Raw genomic sequence first — 20,205 nt, 5'->3', positions numbered from 1 at the left:
TCTCCTGACATGTAACATTTTTACTCTGGCATTTTTTACTCCCCCCTTTTTCACCCAATTTGGAATGCCCAATGCACTTTTAAGTCCTCGTGGTTGTGTAGTGACTTGCCTCAATCCGGCGTCTGAGACTGTCAACCCCCGCATAGGCTTCGTGCCATCCCCCACTCATCCACGCTCAACTCACCATGCGCTCCACCAAAAACTAACCACATTACAGCGACCATGAGAAGGTTACCCCATGTGACTCTACCCTCCCTAGCAACTTGCTTCTCAAAAGTTTTAATAAGATTACCATACTCATTACTTCATGTAAAAATTACTAAATAATTTACCTTTAGGTTACTTTCTAAAGCACTTTTCACATAAAGAATTTTAAATGTGTTTTTTCTCTACAAATTCAAAATAATCCCTACATTTCCACCTTGTTCATCGCTGCTCAAGTCACATACCCCGCACCACACATTTCTCTCTTAAATTCATTCTTTAGAGGGCCCATGTCCTCCGCTGTCACAGAAAGACAAACAGATGTATACATTTTTTCATGTAATATTAGATTTATTATTATTTTCATGTTATATTATTTTAGAAATATGTGTAAACCAAGTAAAAGTAAATAACTTAATTGAAAATAACAGTAATCTGATTACACAAATCAAAGGGCTTATTTTAAGATCACTAATGCAGCATGTAGCATGTGCTAAGTCTAGGAGCAAGGTTTGATGAAATTGTGCACACAAAGCACTAATGGGCTTCAAACGGGAGTCAAGTGCAATTCAATTTTGAGGTTCTTCTCCAGTTACTGCATCGTCAGCGTCTTATTATATAGTCCATTCCCTGTCAAGCACTGGTTATATAAACATAGACAGCACATTCATAAGACGTTGGTAGTATAAATGGACCGATGGAATGAATTAGAAGAATAAATATATGGACTTACTTTTGTTTGTGCATAAACTGCGTTCTTGTGGAATGTCTGGTATATTTATAGTGATGCATTAGCCCTTTTATAAGCATGGACAATGTGGTTCTTCTCAGGACTTGATTATAGGCTCCATGAAATTATAGAGAATATAAATATTAATCAAATGTATATACTGGACTCAAATCATGACTGGTAACAGTGATTGTATTGGCCTTCTTGGTTAGGCTGTGGATCGAGGGATCTTTTTTCTCCTTTTTTATTTTGCATGAACCAGTCAATTTTGCTTTAAAAATGTAATTAATTTATTGAAACATGTAAAACTTACAGTAACTACACCTAACATTGATGGAAAATGAAGATATCATTCAGCTTAATATCTCCATTACCTGTGTCAGACACTACATCTGGGTCATTAAAAGCCTCCCCCAACTCAACCTCCTCCCTTCCCTAGCTGTCAGTTTGTTGTCTGGTGTGTCTAACATGAAAAGTGTTTGATGTAGCAGTAAGCTCAGCAGGACCACGTTCAGCTGTGCTGTAGAGATGAATTGAGCAGATAAATATGTCTGGAGTTGAGGAGTCAGGGAGTGTGGGAGAGAACAGGATGGTAGGTATTTTCTGCCAGGATATCATTAATTAAATCTCAATATTTTTCAAGAGAGCCTCTTCTTTCCGACCTTATTTGTGTGTGTGTGTGTGTGTGTGTGTGTGTGTGTGTGTGTGTGTGTGTGTGTGTGTGTGTGTGTGTGTGTGTGTGTGTGTGTGTGTGTGTGTGTGTGTGTGCAGATAGTTTTTTGTGAAGTTTAGGTTTAGGGGTAGGTTTAGGGTTGGTGATAGAATCTATAGTTTGTACAGTATAAAAATCATTATGTCTATGGAGAGTCCTCATAAGGATAGCCGCACCAATATGCATGTGTGTGTGCGTGTGTGTGTGTGTGTGACTGCTGAGAAAGTGCAGGATTTGCATTGACACACTCTCTTTCTGTCTGCCTGCTACAATATGAAAAAGAGCGAGAGACAGATTTCTGAGGGAGAGCAGATAAAAAAATGAGGTGGAGAGATTGAGAAGGTGTTAGTGAGAGTAAGGGATAATGTACAGTCAGCTGGTTATTATCGCAAAATAAACCCGAGAGGGTAATCAGGACCGCGACACAAAACGGGGGTCTGGAATACTCGATTCAACTAGAATGTATAATAATAATTCTTAATTCCCCTGGAGTGAGTTAGATTCCAAAGTGACTCCAGCCAGGTCTCCTAAGCAACCAAATTGGCCCGGTTGCTAGGGAGGGTAGAGTCACATGGTATAACCTAATCATGGTCGCGATTAGGGGTTCTCGCTCTCAATGGGGCACGTGGTAAGTTGTGCGTGGATCGCAGAGAATAGCATGAGTCTCCACATGCTGTGAGTCGCTGTGGTGTCATGCATATCTAGTCACGTGATAAGATGCATGGATTGACTGTCTCAGAAGTGGAGGCAACTGAGACATGTACTCTACCACCCATATTGAAGTGAGTAACAGCGCCACCATGAGGACCTACTAAGTAGTGGGAATTGGGCATTCCAAATTGGGAGAAAAGGATATCAAATTAAAATAATAATAATAATTCTTAAATATCTTGGATAAAAATTATTATTTGTATTCATTTTTTTATTGTATGAATTATATTTATATAGTTTTTTTTGGGACATTGTATTCAGGCACATGTGCATGTCTACAAAAAACATACAAACACACACACACACACACACACACACACACACACACACACACAAATGCAAGTCTCCCCAATTTGGAACTCCCAATTCCCAATGCACATCCGTCTGTGCAGTTATATCCATACATACATGTTTGGTTTCTGGTTGGGTGCTTAAAGATTTACATTTAGATGTTGTCTCATCGACTAATTTAGATTAACCAACACACTTAACCTCAGACTACAAACAATTACTACTATTTGATATAACCTTTACTCATTCAGTATGTTGTGCATTCAACTACTCTGTCCATTTGTGGAATGAAAATGTGAGTGAATGTCCTAATGCATCCTACGAAGGAAACAGAGAAATTGTGCAATTGTTAGTAACATCTTGTTTAAGGAGCACATGGCTTCTAGGAGTTTTAAATTAGATGAAAGTACAGTGAATGTTAACAAGATGGCAGTTAAGAGGAAATACATTAAATGAGTAAACAGAAATGGACAGAAAAACTGCTTTAATTCCTTCTCTCTCACACTTGTCTTAGTTTCAGCATTCCTAATTATTCACATGGTGAATATAATATGTGTCTGTGTGTCTCCAGATGTTCGGAGGAAGACTATCTATGAGTATCACAGAGTGGAGCTGCTAAAGACCAAAATTACTAACAGTACAGCTGTGGAAATTATGCCACTTCCCAGTAAGGCAATGCACATAACTAATCAATTTTATACAAACTGAACTATATGAGCACAAATGTGATATGACTAATAGAAAATAGTAAATTCATGAATTAATCTTCAAACATCTGAACATTTGAATTATTAATTTCCCACATTGTATGCAAAGCAATTTCATTACTGACTTTAATGCCTGTTTCTCTATTTCTGATTAATCCTATGCTAATGTGCTTTCTGCATCTTTGTCTCTTTTCTTCTCCTGTTCAGCATGTATTCAATTCACAAGCTGCTCTTCTTGCACAGCGTCACAGATTAACTTCAATTGCAGCTGGTGTCACCGACTCAACAGGTGAGAAAACAAACCACTCTTGATACTGTAGCTTTCTCTTTACACTATCCTGATGAGATTTTACCAGAATTGAAGCAGAGGTTTCAGACTGCCTTGAGTGCACTGAAGAGGGGGGTATAATTTGCATTTTACAAGGACTGTCAGCAGTTGCTGAAACAGAGGCACTCTCAACACAGACATTCACAAGCTCTGTGACGATAATTCATCTGCTCTAATTCAGCAATCTAAATGTTACAAGATTGCCTTTGTATGTAAAGCTGGCCCAAAAAATTGAAACAAATTGTGTGCATCATGTGTATAATATTGATTAAATGTCTCGCATCTTTCTGTCCTTATTTTGCCAAGTAATACTGTTTCCATTATAGCTGAGAATCTTGTTCAGATCAAGTTTTTTTTTTGTGGCGGAGCCCTGATATGTATGTGTTCTATGTCTGTTTTATGTCTTGTGTCTGGATTCAGTCGATTCGGTTGGTTTGGTTTATGTACATTCTGAGTCCAGACACTTGTCCTCTTGCATTTGGGCCCTCTCCTCTTCACGATTGTTAGTGTTTCCTGACAAGTCCTCACCTCCCAAACCCAGAGAGCTTTTCTATCTAGATTACATACCAAAGAACAGACTAGACTGAGACACTCGACTTCCTCTTTGTTTTATTTTCTGGGCACTTCTTCCATCTGCCTACACATTTATTCTCATTCTCAAGCACATACACATACCCATATACAGTATAACCCCTCAGAGTATGAATAAATAGTAGGGATGCTCCAATGTATTGGCCCAACATCAGTATCGGACGATATTCGCCTTGTTGACTGACATCGGCCTATCGGCAAATACGACGTAAGAGGGCAATTCATACTCTGAGGGGTTAAAGAATATAATAACATCACAGTGGGTTTAATGTGAGATTGGGTGGAAAGAGTGAGAAACATCTGGTTAGTTAGGGTACCTAATTAATTTTTTACTTTAAAAAAGCTAGAGGAGATTTATTTTCCAACCTTTTACTCATCAAATGCATATTGTGCTACACAGACAAAATGTTTTTAGTTTTTTAACTATAGGATTTAAAATTCAATTGTTTCAATCATATTAATCCAGTGGCGTAGAGTCAGGCCTTTCAAACCCTTCAGAGAAGGGGTGACATTAACTGAAACTGAAATGTTATTTAAATTATAAAACTTTCTTTACCCCATTTATTTAACAAGGTACAGTGTGGAGTCAAGTGACGCCATGCGAGTATCGGAAGTTTGAACTGCGAGCTCTTCGCACTTTGCTAGTATTAACACTTTTAATGACATAAACTGGTGAAATTTGATACACTGATTTACATTTACATTTATGCATTTGGCAAATTCTTTTATCCAAAGCGACTTACAGAGTCCTTATTACAGGGACAATCCCCTCAGAGCAACCAGGAGTTAAGTGCCTTGCTCAAGGACACAATGGTGGTTACTGTGGGGTAACACCAACAACCTTCTGCTTAACCGTTTAGTGCTTTAGCCCACTACGCCACCATCACTCCACACTCTCTGTTCCATAACTGTTCTAGGAAGACAATATGTCAAAGAATTCAAAATTCTCAGGCTCTGGAGACATTAAAAGACACTGACGTGCTCAAGCTGACACCTCCGAGCAGACCGCGAGCCTAGAAGTCAATTTAGTCGGAGAGGTGCGGGAAATGCGGTGAGAGATGCTGAACATGTCGGCAATGCCGACGAAGGTCGTTGCTGACTTGGAGAATCTTGCTTTGATACGTCAATCGATCACTGCCATGGAGACAAAGTTCAATGAGGTGGTTACAAGAGTGGGGGATGTTGAAAAACAGATAGATTATCTGGAGTTATCGGAGAGGACATTATCTGCTAATCCGTTTGTGACCAAGGTGGATTTGGAACGTTTTTGGGAGAAGTTGGAGGACATGGAGAACAGTAGCTGGCAGAATAACGTTCATATTGTCAGAATTCCTGAGGCTGAAGAGGGTCAGGATATGGTGAAATTCCTAGATGGGCTCCATCCGAATCTGCTCGTCATAACAGGCCATAAACTGGAAATCGAGTGATCTCACAGGATTCCAGAGATCCGCAGATGGAGACAAGCCCTGATAAATTCTGGCCAAATTTCTGAGATCCTCCGATAAAGATCTTGTTACGTGAGGTGAGGAGTAAAGGAAGGCTTTCTTGGAAAAACCACAGCATTTTCTTGTTCCCAGACTTTGCAAAATCGACAAGAGAGAAATTTGATTGATTCAAAGAATGCAAGAAACGTATACATCAACAGAAGGCCAACAGCAAGCGATGTCCTTCATAAAGTCAGTGGAGTGAGTAAGTCATCCTGTGGGCCAACTCACTGAACATTCACTTGACTGTTCGAGGAAACTGAGTGCTTTTTTTTTTTGCTGGTTCCACCTAGTGGCTGGAGTTTATTTTGTAGAGTAACACACCTTCAGGACAGTTTTATGGATAAATCTACACGCTCTTTCTACTTATTCTTCCTATTGGCTGGAGTTTGTTTTAAAGATAATCTTTTGCCATGTAATTCTGTCTCACAAAATTTATATAGAAACACCACTGGACTATTTGAGTTTGGAGGGATGGATTTAGTTGCTGCTATCGTGTGCGGAGTTAATGCGCACGTTTTAAATATATCTGTTTCTTTAGTTTTGGGGGATGTTCGGGTATTGAGGGATGCACTAATGTTAGGATGTGGTCTTTATAATCACACAGTCTATTTTTTCTTATATGTCAAAATGTCAAATGTTAATATGAGTGGATTGTCTCTCTCCATGTGGAATGTGAATGGTTAGGGCACCCCATAAAAAGAAGGATGGTTATTTCTCTTCTTAAGAGTAAGAAATATGATATAGTGTTTCTTCAAGAAACGCATCTTTCTCCACAGAAAGCTGAAACATTTGGGAGAATATTGGGTGAGCATGCTATCTTTAGTGCTGGCTCGAGTAAGAGCAGGGGATTCATTACACTGATAAGTAAACATGTACATGTCAAATGTCTCAAACAGTTTCAAGAGTCACTATTGTTTTACCTAAAATTCAGGGGCAGAGTCTTATTTTGGCTAATATTTATGCATCTAACATGGATGATCAGGGATTTTTTATAGATCTTGATGGGATCTTGCAAGCCACAGGCACCGCTCATGATATAATATTGGAGACTTTAATCTTTAGATGGACTCAGTCCTTGATCATAGTGAAGCAAAAGTGTTCAAGCCCTCTAGAGCAACATTGACGCTTCACAGGATGTGTAAAAAATCTTGGTCTTACAGATATTTGGAGACTTTTGAACCCATATGGTAGGGACTATACATTTTTCTAATCAGCCCATAAGATTTACTCTAGAATATTTTCAAAACAGGAAGCTTCTGGCTAGATATGGTTTTCTACCATTCCCTCAGTGAAATCTGAAGGTGGCGAAATATTTACCTTGGCCATTGATATTAATAATGCTTGTAAAGAATTCTATCTTGATCTTAATATTTCCACATCTTTGTCTACTGAAGAGGATATCAGAAACTTTGTGGAACCATTAGAACTTCCTAAAGTGTTGGCTGAGCAAAATAATTATCTTGATCCTGAGATAACCTTGGAGGAGCTTAGCAAGGATGACAAGAGAGAGATTTATGGAAAGCTGTCCGACACCTTTGTGTGTTTGTGTCATTTTGGTTCAGTTTATTTTAAACTATTATTTATATTATCAAGCCGGTTCTTGCCTCCTCCTTTCCATGAACCCCTTTACAGTAAGCAATCATAATGTATTGCCATGTCAAAGAAACTTCACCGTGTGAACGGCCTCTGTTGAGTGCAGCTTGAAATTCTCTCTCTTTTGAATCTTCTCTTAATGGAGTTGATGTTTGTGTTCAGACTCATCAATATGCATAACCATTTTTGTTTAGCTAGAGGTTATGGAAACAATGGCTGCACTGGTAATTAATGTCCATTTTACTTAGCCTCGATAAAGGCAGTATGAGTGTATGTGCACATATTTAGCTATAGTTTGGGGACAACATTGTCCTCTAAAATGAGCTAAATTTGACAAAACCTCCCTTTCACGTGTTCATATAGTCCTTGAGCGCATTAAGGTAAATGTATTTGGTGTGCTGATGTATGCGTCCTTTATGAGTGGGACATTTTCCTACTACTTCTTGCCTTTGCCAATTTTGTCCCCACCACTTTTTGAAATAGCTTTCATGTAAGTGTCTAATGCAGAAGTAACATCTCCGGTTCTTGAACAGGAGTTTCCTTTTCATCCTGCTTGTTATCATAAGTGGTGATACAGCACTGGCATTTGTTATAATGAGTACTCATTGTGGCTGTTATCAGTGGCGTTATGTGATATCGGGTGGCGATGCATGCTCTAATTGTTGTTGAACATTGTTTTCCAGTTCCAGTTAAATTGTATAGAAAAATGCAAACCGATTGCAATTTTTTGTGTGATAAAAACAAAAAATTGTATTGTGATAAAATCACTTATTATCCTTTTCTGTGGAATGCTATAGCCAGTTTTACAACTTCTTTACCATGACGATGTGATGTCACCAAACTGTAAAACCCTAAATCGACTGTAAAAATTACAATTTAAACAATTTGACACATCAAATAATGTAGAAGTTTTGATAAAGAATTAATTAAAGTGCTTTTATTACATTTTAAACCCTACAAAAAAAATTACCCCTTATCCTTATTATTGTAAATTGCTCACTATATACTTTGTTTTCTTAAAAAAAAAAAAAAAAAGTCTAAATTGATTTTTGTGGTGATCAACATCATGCCATAAATGCTGTTGACTGAGCTTCTCTTATTGAACCTGGAATGTTCTTTTAATAATTTATTCTTCTGGAGTTTTTTTTATGGAGTGTGAACTTTACCTGCAATTTGAAAAATCTTTTGCACTCAAGGGGCCTTACCCTATCATTCGTTCACGCTTCGCATAGGGTTCCGCTGATGATAAAGACCATTTCAAGGATGTAAACAATAACAAAGGAATTACAACGCTACTGACCCTGATGCATTTCCAGTATTATTACCGGATCCTTTAAATAAGGCTCTGAGTTTATGTATCCCAAAGAACATCAAACTTTTACCAGAAGTTACTTATCCAGTCATGTTGTTGATTCTGGCGGCTACGCAAGAGTGGCGATGAAACCGTATCGTAGTTTAGATGCTCACATCTATTTCCTCAGCGGAAAGATCAGGAATGTTGTATCGCTCTTATACTAACCAATTAAGCCGTTCAGTGAAGCTGTCTGCATGACCTGTGGACAAGGTAAGGATTTCTTTTTTTAATTATGAAAATAGTTTTCTTGTCTCTTTGTTCTACGCCAGCTTGTATGCTACTCTAGCTACTTTTAATATTTCCAGCTACTTCTGCTGTTGTTTTGAATGAGTATGAAAACTAGCAGGAAGTGTTCAAGGGACAAAGACTTCACCCCCTTAAACAGATGAATAGTCCTTGAAATGGTCTATACATCCACTGACGTGCAAATGCATTCTTTGTTTATTAAATCAAAAGGTATATCAGGGCACAACCCAGAACTTGTGCTGTTTCAGTTGAATGATTTCGATTTTCTTAAGAGAAAGTGAGCCATTGAAGCCTTATTTGACACAACTGACTTCCTAACACACACTCACACATTCAAAAAAGATAGAGTGCAAGTTTTTTACTAGTTAGGGTAACAGAAAATGATCATAGCAGAGTGTTGCACATAAAACCTACTTTTCATAATTAATTTCTCTGCCTTTGTTATGTGCTTGCCATTTCATTTTCACTCAAGGAATTGTACTCTTCTAACTTGAGCAGATGAGTATAATAGTAATGATTATGTGTATCAAAATCTCTGCCATTGCATTGCATACTCAATATGGTATTCTTTCACTCTCAAGGTCAGAATATTACTGGATCTAAATTATTTTCAGCTGACTACATTTGCAGCCATTAACATGTAAATAAGATTATGAAAAGCTGCAGAAGTGCTGACGAAGGATGAATGGGTAACCTCAAATCCAGAGCGATATCTTTCAGTTTTTCTTGTCTTCCTGTGATATGATTTTTCAGGGCTCAGGGTGATTGCATTATAAAATAAAAATGACAAGATTAAATCTCATTGCTAATTAATGAAACCTTCAACAAAGGAATAGTATTAAAGTTAAAAACTCTTAAATAATGGGAAGAACAACAAAAAAACACAATTACAATGTACAAATGAGATGCCTCACAAGGCCAACAGCATTATATAGTGATGTTTTTCAGTGAAACATTAGAAGCTAATGAGTGTTTGCTCCAGTCAGTAGTCACACTTAGCAGGGCTCTGCTTCATGTCTGTTGGTCATGAAATCTCATTCTAATCTAATTCAAAGCTTTCGCATTACAGCTATAGTGCCACTTCCCACCTCTATTCAAGTCGCTTGTATTAGAGTATAGTTCTCTGCACAGGTTGGCGGTATTGTGGTCTTTTTTTAGGAAGGTTGTTTGCAGGGTTGGGGAGTAACGAAATACATGTAACAGGAATACATATTTCAAATACAAAATATAAGTAACTGTATTCCACTACAGTTACAATTTAAATCATTGATAATTACAATACAGTTACATTCAAAATGTATTTTGATTACTGAAGAGATTACTTAGCATTTTATTTTCATTTGTTTCATTTAATATTTAGTCCTTTCAGATGGAAAACATTTATACATATAAATGATGCAATCCAAAGTGCATTTGAACAGCAGTGAAACACTTTCTTATGATGTGTTACATTCGTACGAGCAGACAGAGAAATAAGTTTGAAGTAAGTTTTGAGCAGAAGAAATAGAAATAAACCTTGTGTAAATTGTTAGCTTTAGGCTAAAATGCTATTTCTAGCCATTTTACAAGCACATGTTACCAGAGACGATCATATTTTTTATCAAGAATATTCACGTAGGATCTAGCAAGAACAAAAAGTAAAAAAATCTACTAGTGCTGAAGAAGTAATCCAAAGTATTTAGAATATGTTACTGACCTTGAGTAATCTAAGGAAATATGTTACAAATGACATTTTACAGCATGTATTCTGTAATCTGTAGTGGAATACATTTCAAAAGTAACCCTCCCAACTCTGGTCATTTGATGATGTCAAATCATATCTTACCTGCACCCTTGAAAACTAAACACAAGTAGAAATCTAAAAACATTAAAACTAAAACTTTATTGTAGTAAATTTAAGGTTTACCATGCTTTATTGACTAGATAACACTTATACTATTGAATAGATAAAACTTTTACTTCTTGTTTATTTAACTTATTTTAAAACTCAATTATAAACTGATTAGTTTTGCAAGCACAAGAAGGAATAGGATCCTTTTGATCAGGAAAGTACAATATGGCTCCATCTGGTTTTCAGTGAAAAGCTGTGAAATGCAGAACCCTCACACACACACACACACACACACACACACACACACACACACACACACACACAATCATATATGATTTGTTTACAATCTCTGAAGTGAGTGGGGAGCAAACGTTTGACCCCAATATATCAGCAAGGAACAGAGAGATAGAAAGAGAGAAAGAGATGATATGAATCTGTGTATGTTGAATAGTACTGAACTGAAAGGAGAGAATACATCTTGAAAAGATTAATTATAAATGGGAAATTACTGAACAATATGGGAAGTCAGGGTGACTGTATCACTGCAGACATCAGGAATGTCAAGCAGCCCAAATCCATTGTGATCCATTCTGAGTGCGAGATAAATTGAAGGGAGGGGATGAAGGAAAGAATACTAGCTTTACTGCCTACTAATTACTCTGTAAGTCAACGTCTAGTAATGATATATAGATCTACATACACCGTATACTGTATTTATTCGTTTAAAATGTCCTAACCTGAACCACAATTATTGCCAAAGTATATAGTTCAGAAAGAACATATAGCTCTACATTCAGTTCCCTGGATTGTTGTGAATATATTTGTTGGATGTATTTGAACTAGCATATGTGTCTCTTAAAATAATCCTATTTATACTAATGACCTTTTCATTTCAGATGTTCGAGCGGCTTTGATCGCCATCGACAGGACTGGGTGGATAACAGTTGCCCAGATGAGGTGTGTGTGTGTCGTTATTGTCGGGGGTTATGTCTGTTTTGATGAATGAACTAGTCTGCAGTTTCCAGAGAGACAATTATGCTCTCTCTCTCTCTCTCTCTCTCTCTCTCTCTCTCTCTCTCTCTCTCTCCAGCATCTCAACCCCTTTGAGTATTAAATTACATGTATGATAAGGAATTTTAGCTTGAGCTTTTAGCAGGATTCTCCCAGTAACGGAACACCTAGAAACATCTGGGAATGAAAATTACATTTAGATTTCCAGTCCTGAAACATCTTAAAAAGTCAAAGACATTTCTGTTGTGAATGTATATTTTTATGGTCATACTCAGCTCTAAAAGATAAATGCTCTTTGTGAGTGCAGGTTCTATAAAATGTGTGTTTTTTTTTAAAACCATTATCCAGTAATCACCATTATCCAGTAATTATCCATTATCCAGTAATCATTTTCAAGTCATGAATGACTTGAAAATGTTCATGGATGCTTTTCATGGAAATTCATAAGTCAAAAGGTGTGGGTTTAAAACTCCAATTAAAAGTGTATTTTGTGCAACCCCTTAAAGTATTGCTTTACTTACTGTTACATCACCAAAATTCATGCATACATCATAATTAGCAAAACATATTCCAGGTTTGTCAAATTAATGATTTACTGTCTTCCATTCGCAGACAAAGGACAATACCTGTGACATCATCAGCACTACTAATCTTAACCTTCTAACCACTCCATCAGTTGCCAAAATGACAGCAAGGCGCAAAGGAACTACTGAGGGACCATCCACCCAGGCCACATCACACATGCCTACCAGCATGCCAACTGAAGGTACTGTCTACCTAAACTCACTCACATGCATCATTTAGATTACAATTTGACATATAAAACCCAAGATAAAATTAAACAGAAAAGCAATAGATCAATGATCTAAAACTATTAGTTACAACTAACTGCTCAGTTAGTTGCAGCAGGACAACTTCAACAAAAGCGGCAATGGATTCTACATAAATCAGTAGACACAGAAAAAGAAAGACGTATTTGTGCTTTTATGAGCCTGGGGAAAGAAATCAATTGCTGGACAAGGAACACTGTTGCAGAGAACATTCAGACCTTAAATGTATGCTGTTTTATTTAGCTGACGCAGTTTTCTTTTGAATGAGGTTCAATAGATAATCATCCTCATCAACTGCAGCCTTATAATCATCAGCTATGATATTTAAGACCCCATGACATCAACATCAACATTTTAAAAAAAATTTGAATTTAAAATTCCATTTTAACAGACATACACATTTAAAAATTACAGTGTGTCTCTTCCAGGCAAATGTAACAAAAATATTGATGCCTGTGTTAAAGGTCCTGCTTGACCCTCTCCAAGCGGGATTCTAACCGTCATCAGACAGCATGGGAGGTGGGTGCGCTAACGAGAAGGCTAAAGGCTATAGCCCCTAGCATCAATCGCTAGCGCACCTCTTGAGGCCAGGGGAGTGAGGTTTACATACTGCACAGCTACCTACCAGCTGGCTTCCATTACACTCACCCCCCTAAACCTCACTCCGATCCGGGTCATGGCACCACTGTAACAGGTCCTGCACGACCCGCTCCGAACGGGGCTCAAACCAGCGTCTACAGCATTTGAGGTGGCCGTGCCAGTGAGGAGGCTAAAGGCTTAAGGCTGCAGTCCCTAGCTTCAGTTGCTAGCGCGCCTCTTGATGCTAGGGTAGTGAAGTTTACAAACTGCACAGCTACCTACCAGCTGGCTCTTGTTATACTCACCCCCCTAAACCTCACTCCCATTCAGATCACGGCACCACTGCAAGACCCACTCCAAACGGGACTCAAACCAGCGTCTCTGGCATGAGAGGTGGGCCCGCCAACGAGGAGGCTAAAGGCTACAGCCCCTAGCGTCAGTCGCTAGCGCGCCTCTTGAGGCCAGGGTAGTGAGGTTTACACACTGTACAGCTACCTACCAGCTGGCTACTGTTACACCTGTACTACACAGATTTTTTTCCAATCCAATGCTTTCTCTCCCAGCAATTTACCAACAAGTAACAAATTATAGTTCATGGCTGTGACTAAATTAAAACTTATGAGCCCTATGATATGTCCCTTCCAGACTTCCTGTTTCAAAAAGAAATATGTAAACTGGGCTCGTCAAGCGATTTCTTGGGGTCTTTAAGCCATTCTTTCCAAAACAAACAAACGAACAAACACTCATCAAAACAGCAAACATCAAAGCAACTATTAACATACATAAACAAAACATGTATATTGCGTATACATGAGTTTTTGCTGTGTGCTGCGCTTTGTTTTTCTTTTTTCTATTTATGGGCATAAAGAAATGATCAGACAGTAAACAACACATAAATGTGTGCATACATTTCCAAACTCACCAAACCAAACTGTCAGTGGATGATTAATGTGCATATACATTTTTAAAATCTAAAGGACCATGGCTGTGCCCAAATTTCTGGGCAACAAATTAAAGTTTTCCTTGTCATTTCCCTTACTATCTTTCTTACAAGTGAACATTAAGAAGCTTTCGCTTTCAAATGATGAATTCGATTTTGTTCAGTTCTGTGCAGTGTAAATCTCTATAATATTTATGCTAGAAACATATTAATTGCAGAGAGAACATTTATCCTCTTTTCCAAGGCAATGAATATACTGTACAGGATTGTTGATGAGAAAGGGCATTCCATAAGAAGGTGTGGGCATATCATATTTTTTATTCAAAAAAACAGCTTTTTAGCTATGAATACCCGCCTTGCGACCATAGACCTATACATTTAGCACATAAAATGCAACATAAGACAGCTGTGCAGTCATTGCTGTTATGGTATTGAAAGGCAGGCCAGAGATCTACTCTAGCTACAAAGATTAAATTAGTCAATTTTCTCATTAAAGCACTTAAAGTCATTAAGTATATCAAACAACCTGTTTATCATTAACACTTTCATCAAATACTAAACAAGGCATTGAATTAAGAGGTCACTAATAAGGGATATAACTCTTGTTTACATACTCTCTCCTTCATCATATTTTCTAATTTATTACAAAATGGTTATTTAATTAACTGCCCACTCAGGTCATTAGGATAACAGAATTCAAAGCTGGCAGATCCATATTGAATAATAAATAAATATATGCTGCGATTAGAAGAAACACCATATTGGTTATTTGCAATATGTGTTTGTATATGTGTGAAGTTTTACCTACTTTGTGGAAACCAGCCAACAGTCCACAAGAGGAAAACAGCTTAAGATAGATTTATCGGATAGAAAATATAATTAGCTCAGCATAAATAGAAGTCACTGACGAGTCCCTATCATGATAGAAAAAACAAACTATTGTAATTGTTTAATATACAGGTGAAACTCGAAAAATTAGAATATCGTGCAAACGTTCATTAATTTCAGTAATTCAACTTAAAAGGTGAAACTAATATATTATATAGACTCATTACAAGCAAAGTAAGATATTTCAAGCCTTTATTTGATATAATTTTGATGATTATGGCTTACAGCTTATGAAATCCCCAAATTCAGAATCTCAGAAAATTAGAATATTGTGAAAAGGTTCAGTATTGTAGGCTCAAAGTGTCACAATCTAATCAGCTAATTAATCCAAAACACCTGCAAAGGGTTCCTGAGCCTTTAAATGGTCTCTCAGTCTGGTTCAGTTGAATTCACAATCATGGGGAAGACTGCTGACCTGACAGTTGTGCAGAAAACCATCATTGACACCCTCCACAAGGAGGGAAAGCCTCAAAAGGTAATTGCAAAAGAAGTTGGATGTTCTCAAAGTGCTGTATCAAAGCACATTAATAGAAAGTTAAGTGGAAGGGAAAAGTGTGGAAGAAAAAGGTGCACAAGCAGCAGGGATGACCGTAGCCTGGAGAGGATTGTCAGGAAAAGGCCATTCAAATGTGTGGGGGAGCTTCACAAGGAGTGGACTGAGGCTGGAGTTACTGCATCAAGAGCCACCACACACAGACGGGTCCTGGACATGGGCTTCAAATGTCAAACGTCTTACCTGGGCTAAAGAAAAAAAGAACTGGTCTGTTGCTCAGTGGTCCAAAGTCCTCTTTTCTGATGAGAGCAAATTTTGCATCTCATTTGGAAACCAAGGTCTCAGAGTCTGGAGGAAGAATGGAGAGGCACACAATCCAAGATGCTTGAAGTCCAGTGTGAAGTTTCCACAGTCTGTGTTGGTTTGGGGAGCCATGTCATCGGCTGGTGTTGGTCCACTGTGCTTTATTAAGTCCAGAGTCAACGCAGCCGTCTACCGGGACATTTTAGAGCACTTCATGCTTCCTTCAGCAGACAAGCTTTATGGAGATGCTGACTTCATTTTCCAGCAGGACTTGGCACCTGCCCACACTGCCAAAAGTACCAAAACCTGGTTCAATGACCATGGTATTACTGTGCTTGATTGGCCAGCAAACTCGCCTGACCTGAACCCCATAGAGAATCTATGGGGCATTGCCAAGAGAAAGATGAGAGACATGAGACCAAACAATGCAGAAGAGCTGAAGGCCGCTATTGAAGCATCTTGGTCTTCCATAACACCTCAGCAGTGCCACAGGCTGATAGCATCCATGCCACGCCGCATTGAGGCAGTAATTAATGCAAAAGGGGCCCAAACCAAGTACTGAGTACATATGCATGATTATACTTTTCAGAGGGCCGACATTTCTGTATTTAAAATCCTTTTTTTATTGATTTCATGTAATATTCTAATTTTCTGAGATTCTGAATTTGGGGTTTTCATAAGCTGTAAGCCATAATCATCAAAATTATATCAAATAAAGGCTTGAAATATCTTACTTTGCTTGTAATGAGTCTATATAATATATTAGGTTCACCTTTAAGTTGAATTACTGAAATTAATGAACTTTTGCACGATATTCTAATTTTTCGAGTTTCACCTGTATGTATGATTTTTAAGATACAAGTGTTGAACTGATGTTGGCTAACCTGCTAAAGCTAGCGACATAGCACGTGCGTTTGAAATGTCACTTCCGTCAGCTGTTAAACGGCGAATGCTGCTGTGTAGAAACATTTTTTATGGGGACGATGCTACACTTTGAAAATTCATACACTACATGGCTAAGTGCATAGTATATTTTAAACATTTATAGTGTGTTTGGGACACAGTTAAAGCTTTCTAACAATTTATTTATTGTGTTACTGGTACTCCAAACCATTGTCGAGACATAATCATTTAAATGTTTTCCTGTTTACTTGAGTGCATTAAACTCGAAATTTGTCTCTGAGACAAAGTGACTTGAAATGATGGAGCAGGTCATGTGTGTACAGGTCTGTGCATTCAAAGTATGTGATGTTCTTTTCATTGTAAATAAAAAACTGGGGCAGGCCCAAGCCTTTATGGGGCCCTAAGCAGAATTTGATTTGGGGGCCCCTCGGTGCCACCAATATGATAGAATATTGTCAATGCTTGATTATTCGCACACTATAAATATGACACACCCCTTATCAATTTTATTAGTTGTAGCTGTGTTGCTTACAACATACCAATGTCTGCCTGGCATGATTTTACCCTTCTACGGTTTTAAATGTAACAGTAGCACACCTATATTTACCCAATCCTGTTGATCCTCTGTTACCAGTTTTGTGTACTTCCTAGAGAACAATTTGCAGCAGAAGCTGTAGACAGTATCGTTTATTTTTAATAAGTGAGACAGCTCCACTTTTTTCCCCATTAATTAACTTTCTGTAGGTGTAGTGGAAGCTTCGGCCATCAGGTTTTTCAGGGAATGTGAAGTTTTCCTGTATAGGCAGTGGCTCTCTGCTTACCAGATCAGTCCTTTCTGAGTCAGACAGGATAGATGACAACATCAGTGGATGCACGTGCTGGGAAGTGCTCCTCACATGCAGAGGATGGACCTGATGAAAGATGAAAATAATAATAAAAGATAGCCATGTTAGATGTCATATTAGAAGGTAATGCAACTCTCTGTCAAAAACAAAGGCATGGTTTATCCATATAAATATAATGATCTGGGATTGTTGAAAAATCATCATCAGCTGTAGCACTGGAACTTGGGGCAGGTGGTGTTGGTTTTGCCCCACGTCCAAAACATTTCAACAGTGCTCCTAAAGTTTCATAAGAGTACATATTTGACAGAATATTTTCTCAACACAAATTATTATACACAGCAGCAAGTCATCTGTACTCCTAAACAACAACTCTTAATTTATAACTAGCTAACTGAGGCATAATGATATTGGAATATAATAGCAAAGACCCCAAAATGGTAGACTAATGTAAATAATGTTAAGTTGTTATCAGTACAAAGTTTATGGAACAGAAGCTTATTTTTTTTACAAAAATATATACTCAGGAAAGTTATTTTTACACAGGAGACAAAAACTTGAATCTAAAACTTGCTAAGTAATATGTTGTACTAATAATATATTAAGATGTCAAGGCTATTTACAGATGATTAATCAAACTTTCCTAAAAAAGAAGATATGCTACATAGGCTATGTTAACTAACTAGCTAGCTAATGTTAGCTTGTAAGCCTCGCTACTTAACATACCTTTATCGTGCTGTTTTTTTCTCTTCCTCTGTTTTCTTCTTTTTCCTTTTCTCTGCACCAGAGGATATGTCTTTTTTTGTGACATTGCTGTTTTGCTGTCTGAATGTGCTTGCATCCTGCAGCCCGTTAACATAATATTGCATTTAATATTGCGTTTTTGTATAATTACCATTGTCCATTGACATTATAATCACACACAAAAAAAAAATAATAATAATAATTATGTGCTCTTGGGGGTCCCCTGGTGGTCACCGGGGCCCTAAGCAGCCGCTTAGTTCACTTATGCCTTGGGCCGGCTCTGAACTTGGGAAATGTAAAAAAAAAAAAATTATAATAATTTAATTGTTAAATGACATTTAATGTAATATTCTCTCTCTTTCTCTCTCTTCCTTCTGTATCTTTTTTATGTATGCCAACAGACGACACCAAGATTGCACTACATCTCAAGGACAATGGAGGTAAGATCTTACTGTTGTTTTGGTACATGTGGTTTTAAAGGGCCTATTTGAGCTATGTACCAGAAAAACATACCAGCTCATGCAAAAATTATGTCTTTCTCAAACATGTCTGTGTGTGTGTGTGTGTGTGTGTGTGTGTGTGTGTGTGTGTGAGAGAGAGTGCGTGCGTGCGCGCGTGCGTGCGTTTGTGTATATGTTTGGAAGTAAGACCAAAATTCTTGACTAAATATCTTTTCCATTGATAGCAGTGTATGTGCCAGTTCACTTCCTGTCCAACAGCAAATTTGTTGTCTCATTCTTTTACTAACTCCCTTTCTTCTCTCCATATCTGTAGTCCCAGAAATCTGTTCCAGGTCATGTGTTTTTGATTTGGAGCGAGCTTAATAGTCTTAAGCGGTCGGAAACAGCAGTCAGGAATTCAAAATGTCATCATTATAGCACAAATCAGCACACAAAGCCAAGGCATATGTGTTGTCAGAAGAAAATAGCAATTTAACCTTAAGTAGAATAATATGAATTTAGTCATTCCTGGCTTAAACTAGTTAATAGGGTGCAGATGTATTGGTAATGGAATGCTACTGTAGCTACCATTTAAAATGTTATCCTTAATTTAGCTACATTTGTGATGTAAACACACTAATATCCTATGAATTTCCAAATAAGAAAGTACTTTATGAATTTCCAATTCAGAACTAATTGGAACATTACCTTACAATCTCCAATTAATACAGGTATATGCATCATTTTAACTGTATGAAATAGTAGAAAAAGACAATATTTTTTTTATTGACTTTTACTTACTACACTTTTGATACGTGATTAGTCTTTGGAAAATATTCACATAAAATTTCCTAGTTCTGCTCTTGATAAGATTCTGATGTAACCTGTTCTTTCCAATAAATACTCTGCTTCTTTTCATTCCAATTTTTCTATATGAATTGAGTCCTTAATCTATCAAAAATGATACACAAGTCTGATTTTGAATGCACAAGGACAGACCATCTTGACAATATTAACATAAGCGATAGTTTAAAAAGAAAGAAATATTAAAAAATTAATTTATGTTTGTTTTGTTTTTGTTATTGTTTTTGATAGAGGACTGGCCTGTTGTTAGTCTGGGTCAGTTTCGATGAGGTTCCCAGCTGCCTGTGCACATATTTCAATCTGTCATCCTATCATGCACTACCTTTCTCCAGAATTGCCATATTTTTGTAAATAGCCATCCAGCTTGCGCATTGCTTACAATATCAACTGCTACTTAAAAGTCTGTTGTAAACATATAGAATTAAAATAGCATTTCCCCTTGATTCATTGTAACCTTCTGCTAAATTTAGCTTCTTTCAAAGACAAGCAAGTATGCATTGTGTTCTATGAATATTCTTAATGTTTTTAAGTATTCTTAATTATTAAGAAATACAGCAAACTCACATTAAGCACTTACATTTGG

The 20,205-nt window shown here is 37.4% G+C and overlaps 1 protein-coding gene across 1 annotated transcript in view; it reads left to right on the top strand.

Annotated features, from left to right (window-relative positions):
* Positions 1–20,205, top strand: part of LOC127635593 (plexin domain-containing protein 2-like) — a 102,074-nt gene that overhangs the window by 64,194 nt on the left and 17,675 nt on the right. The window contains exons 8-12 of the mRNA XM_052115766.1: positions 3,220–3,315; positions 3,563–3,644; positions 11,682–11,742; positions 12,409–12,562; positions 18,720–18,758. Of these exons, the coding sequence (XP_051971726.1) occupies positions 3,220–3,315; positions 3,563–3,644; positions 11,682–11,742; positions 12,409–12,562; positions 18,720–18,758 (432 nt within the window). The remainder of the gene's footprint in view (positions 1–3,219; positions 3,316–3,562; positions 3,645–11,681; positions 11,743–12,408; positions 12,563–18,719; positions 18,759–20,205) is intronic.

This window comes from Xyrauchen texanus, chromosome 1 (assembly GCF_025860055.1).
Source record: "Xyrauchen texanus isolate HMW12.3.18 chromosome 1, RBS_HiC_50CHRs, whole genome shotgun sequence".
Lineage (NCBI taxonomy): Eukaryota > Metazoa > Chordata > Actinopteri > Cypriniformes > Catostomidae > Xyrauchen > Xyrauchen texanus.
The sequence above is the reverse complement of the archived record's forward strand: the minus strand, read 5'-3'. Positions and strand labels throughout refer to the sequence as shown.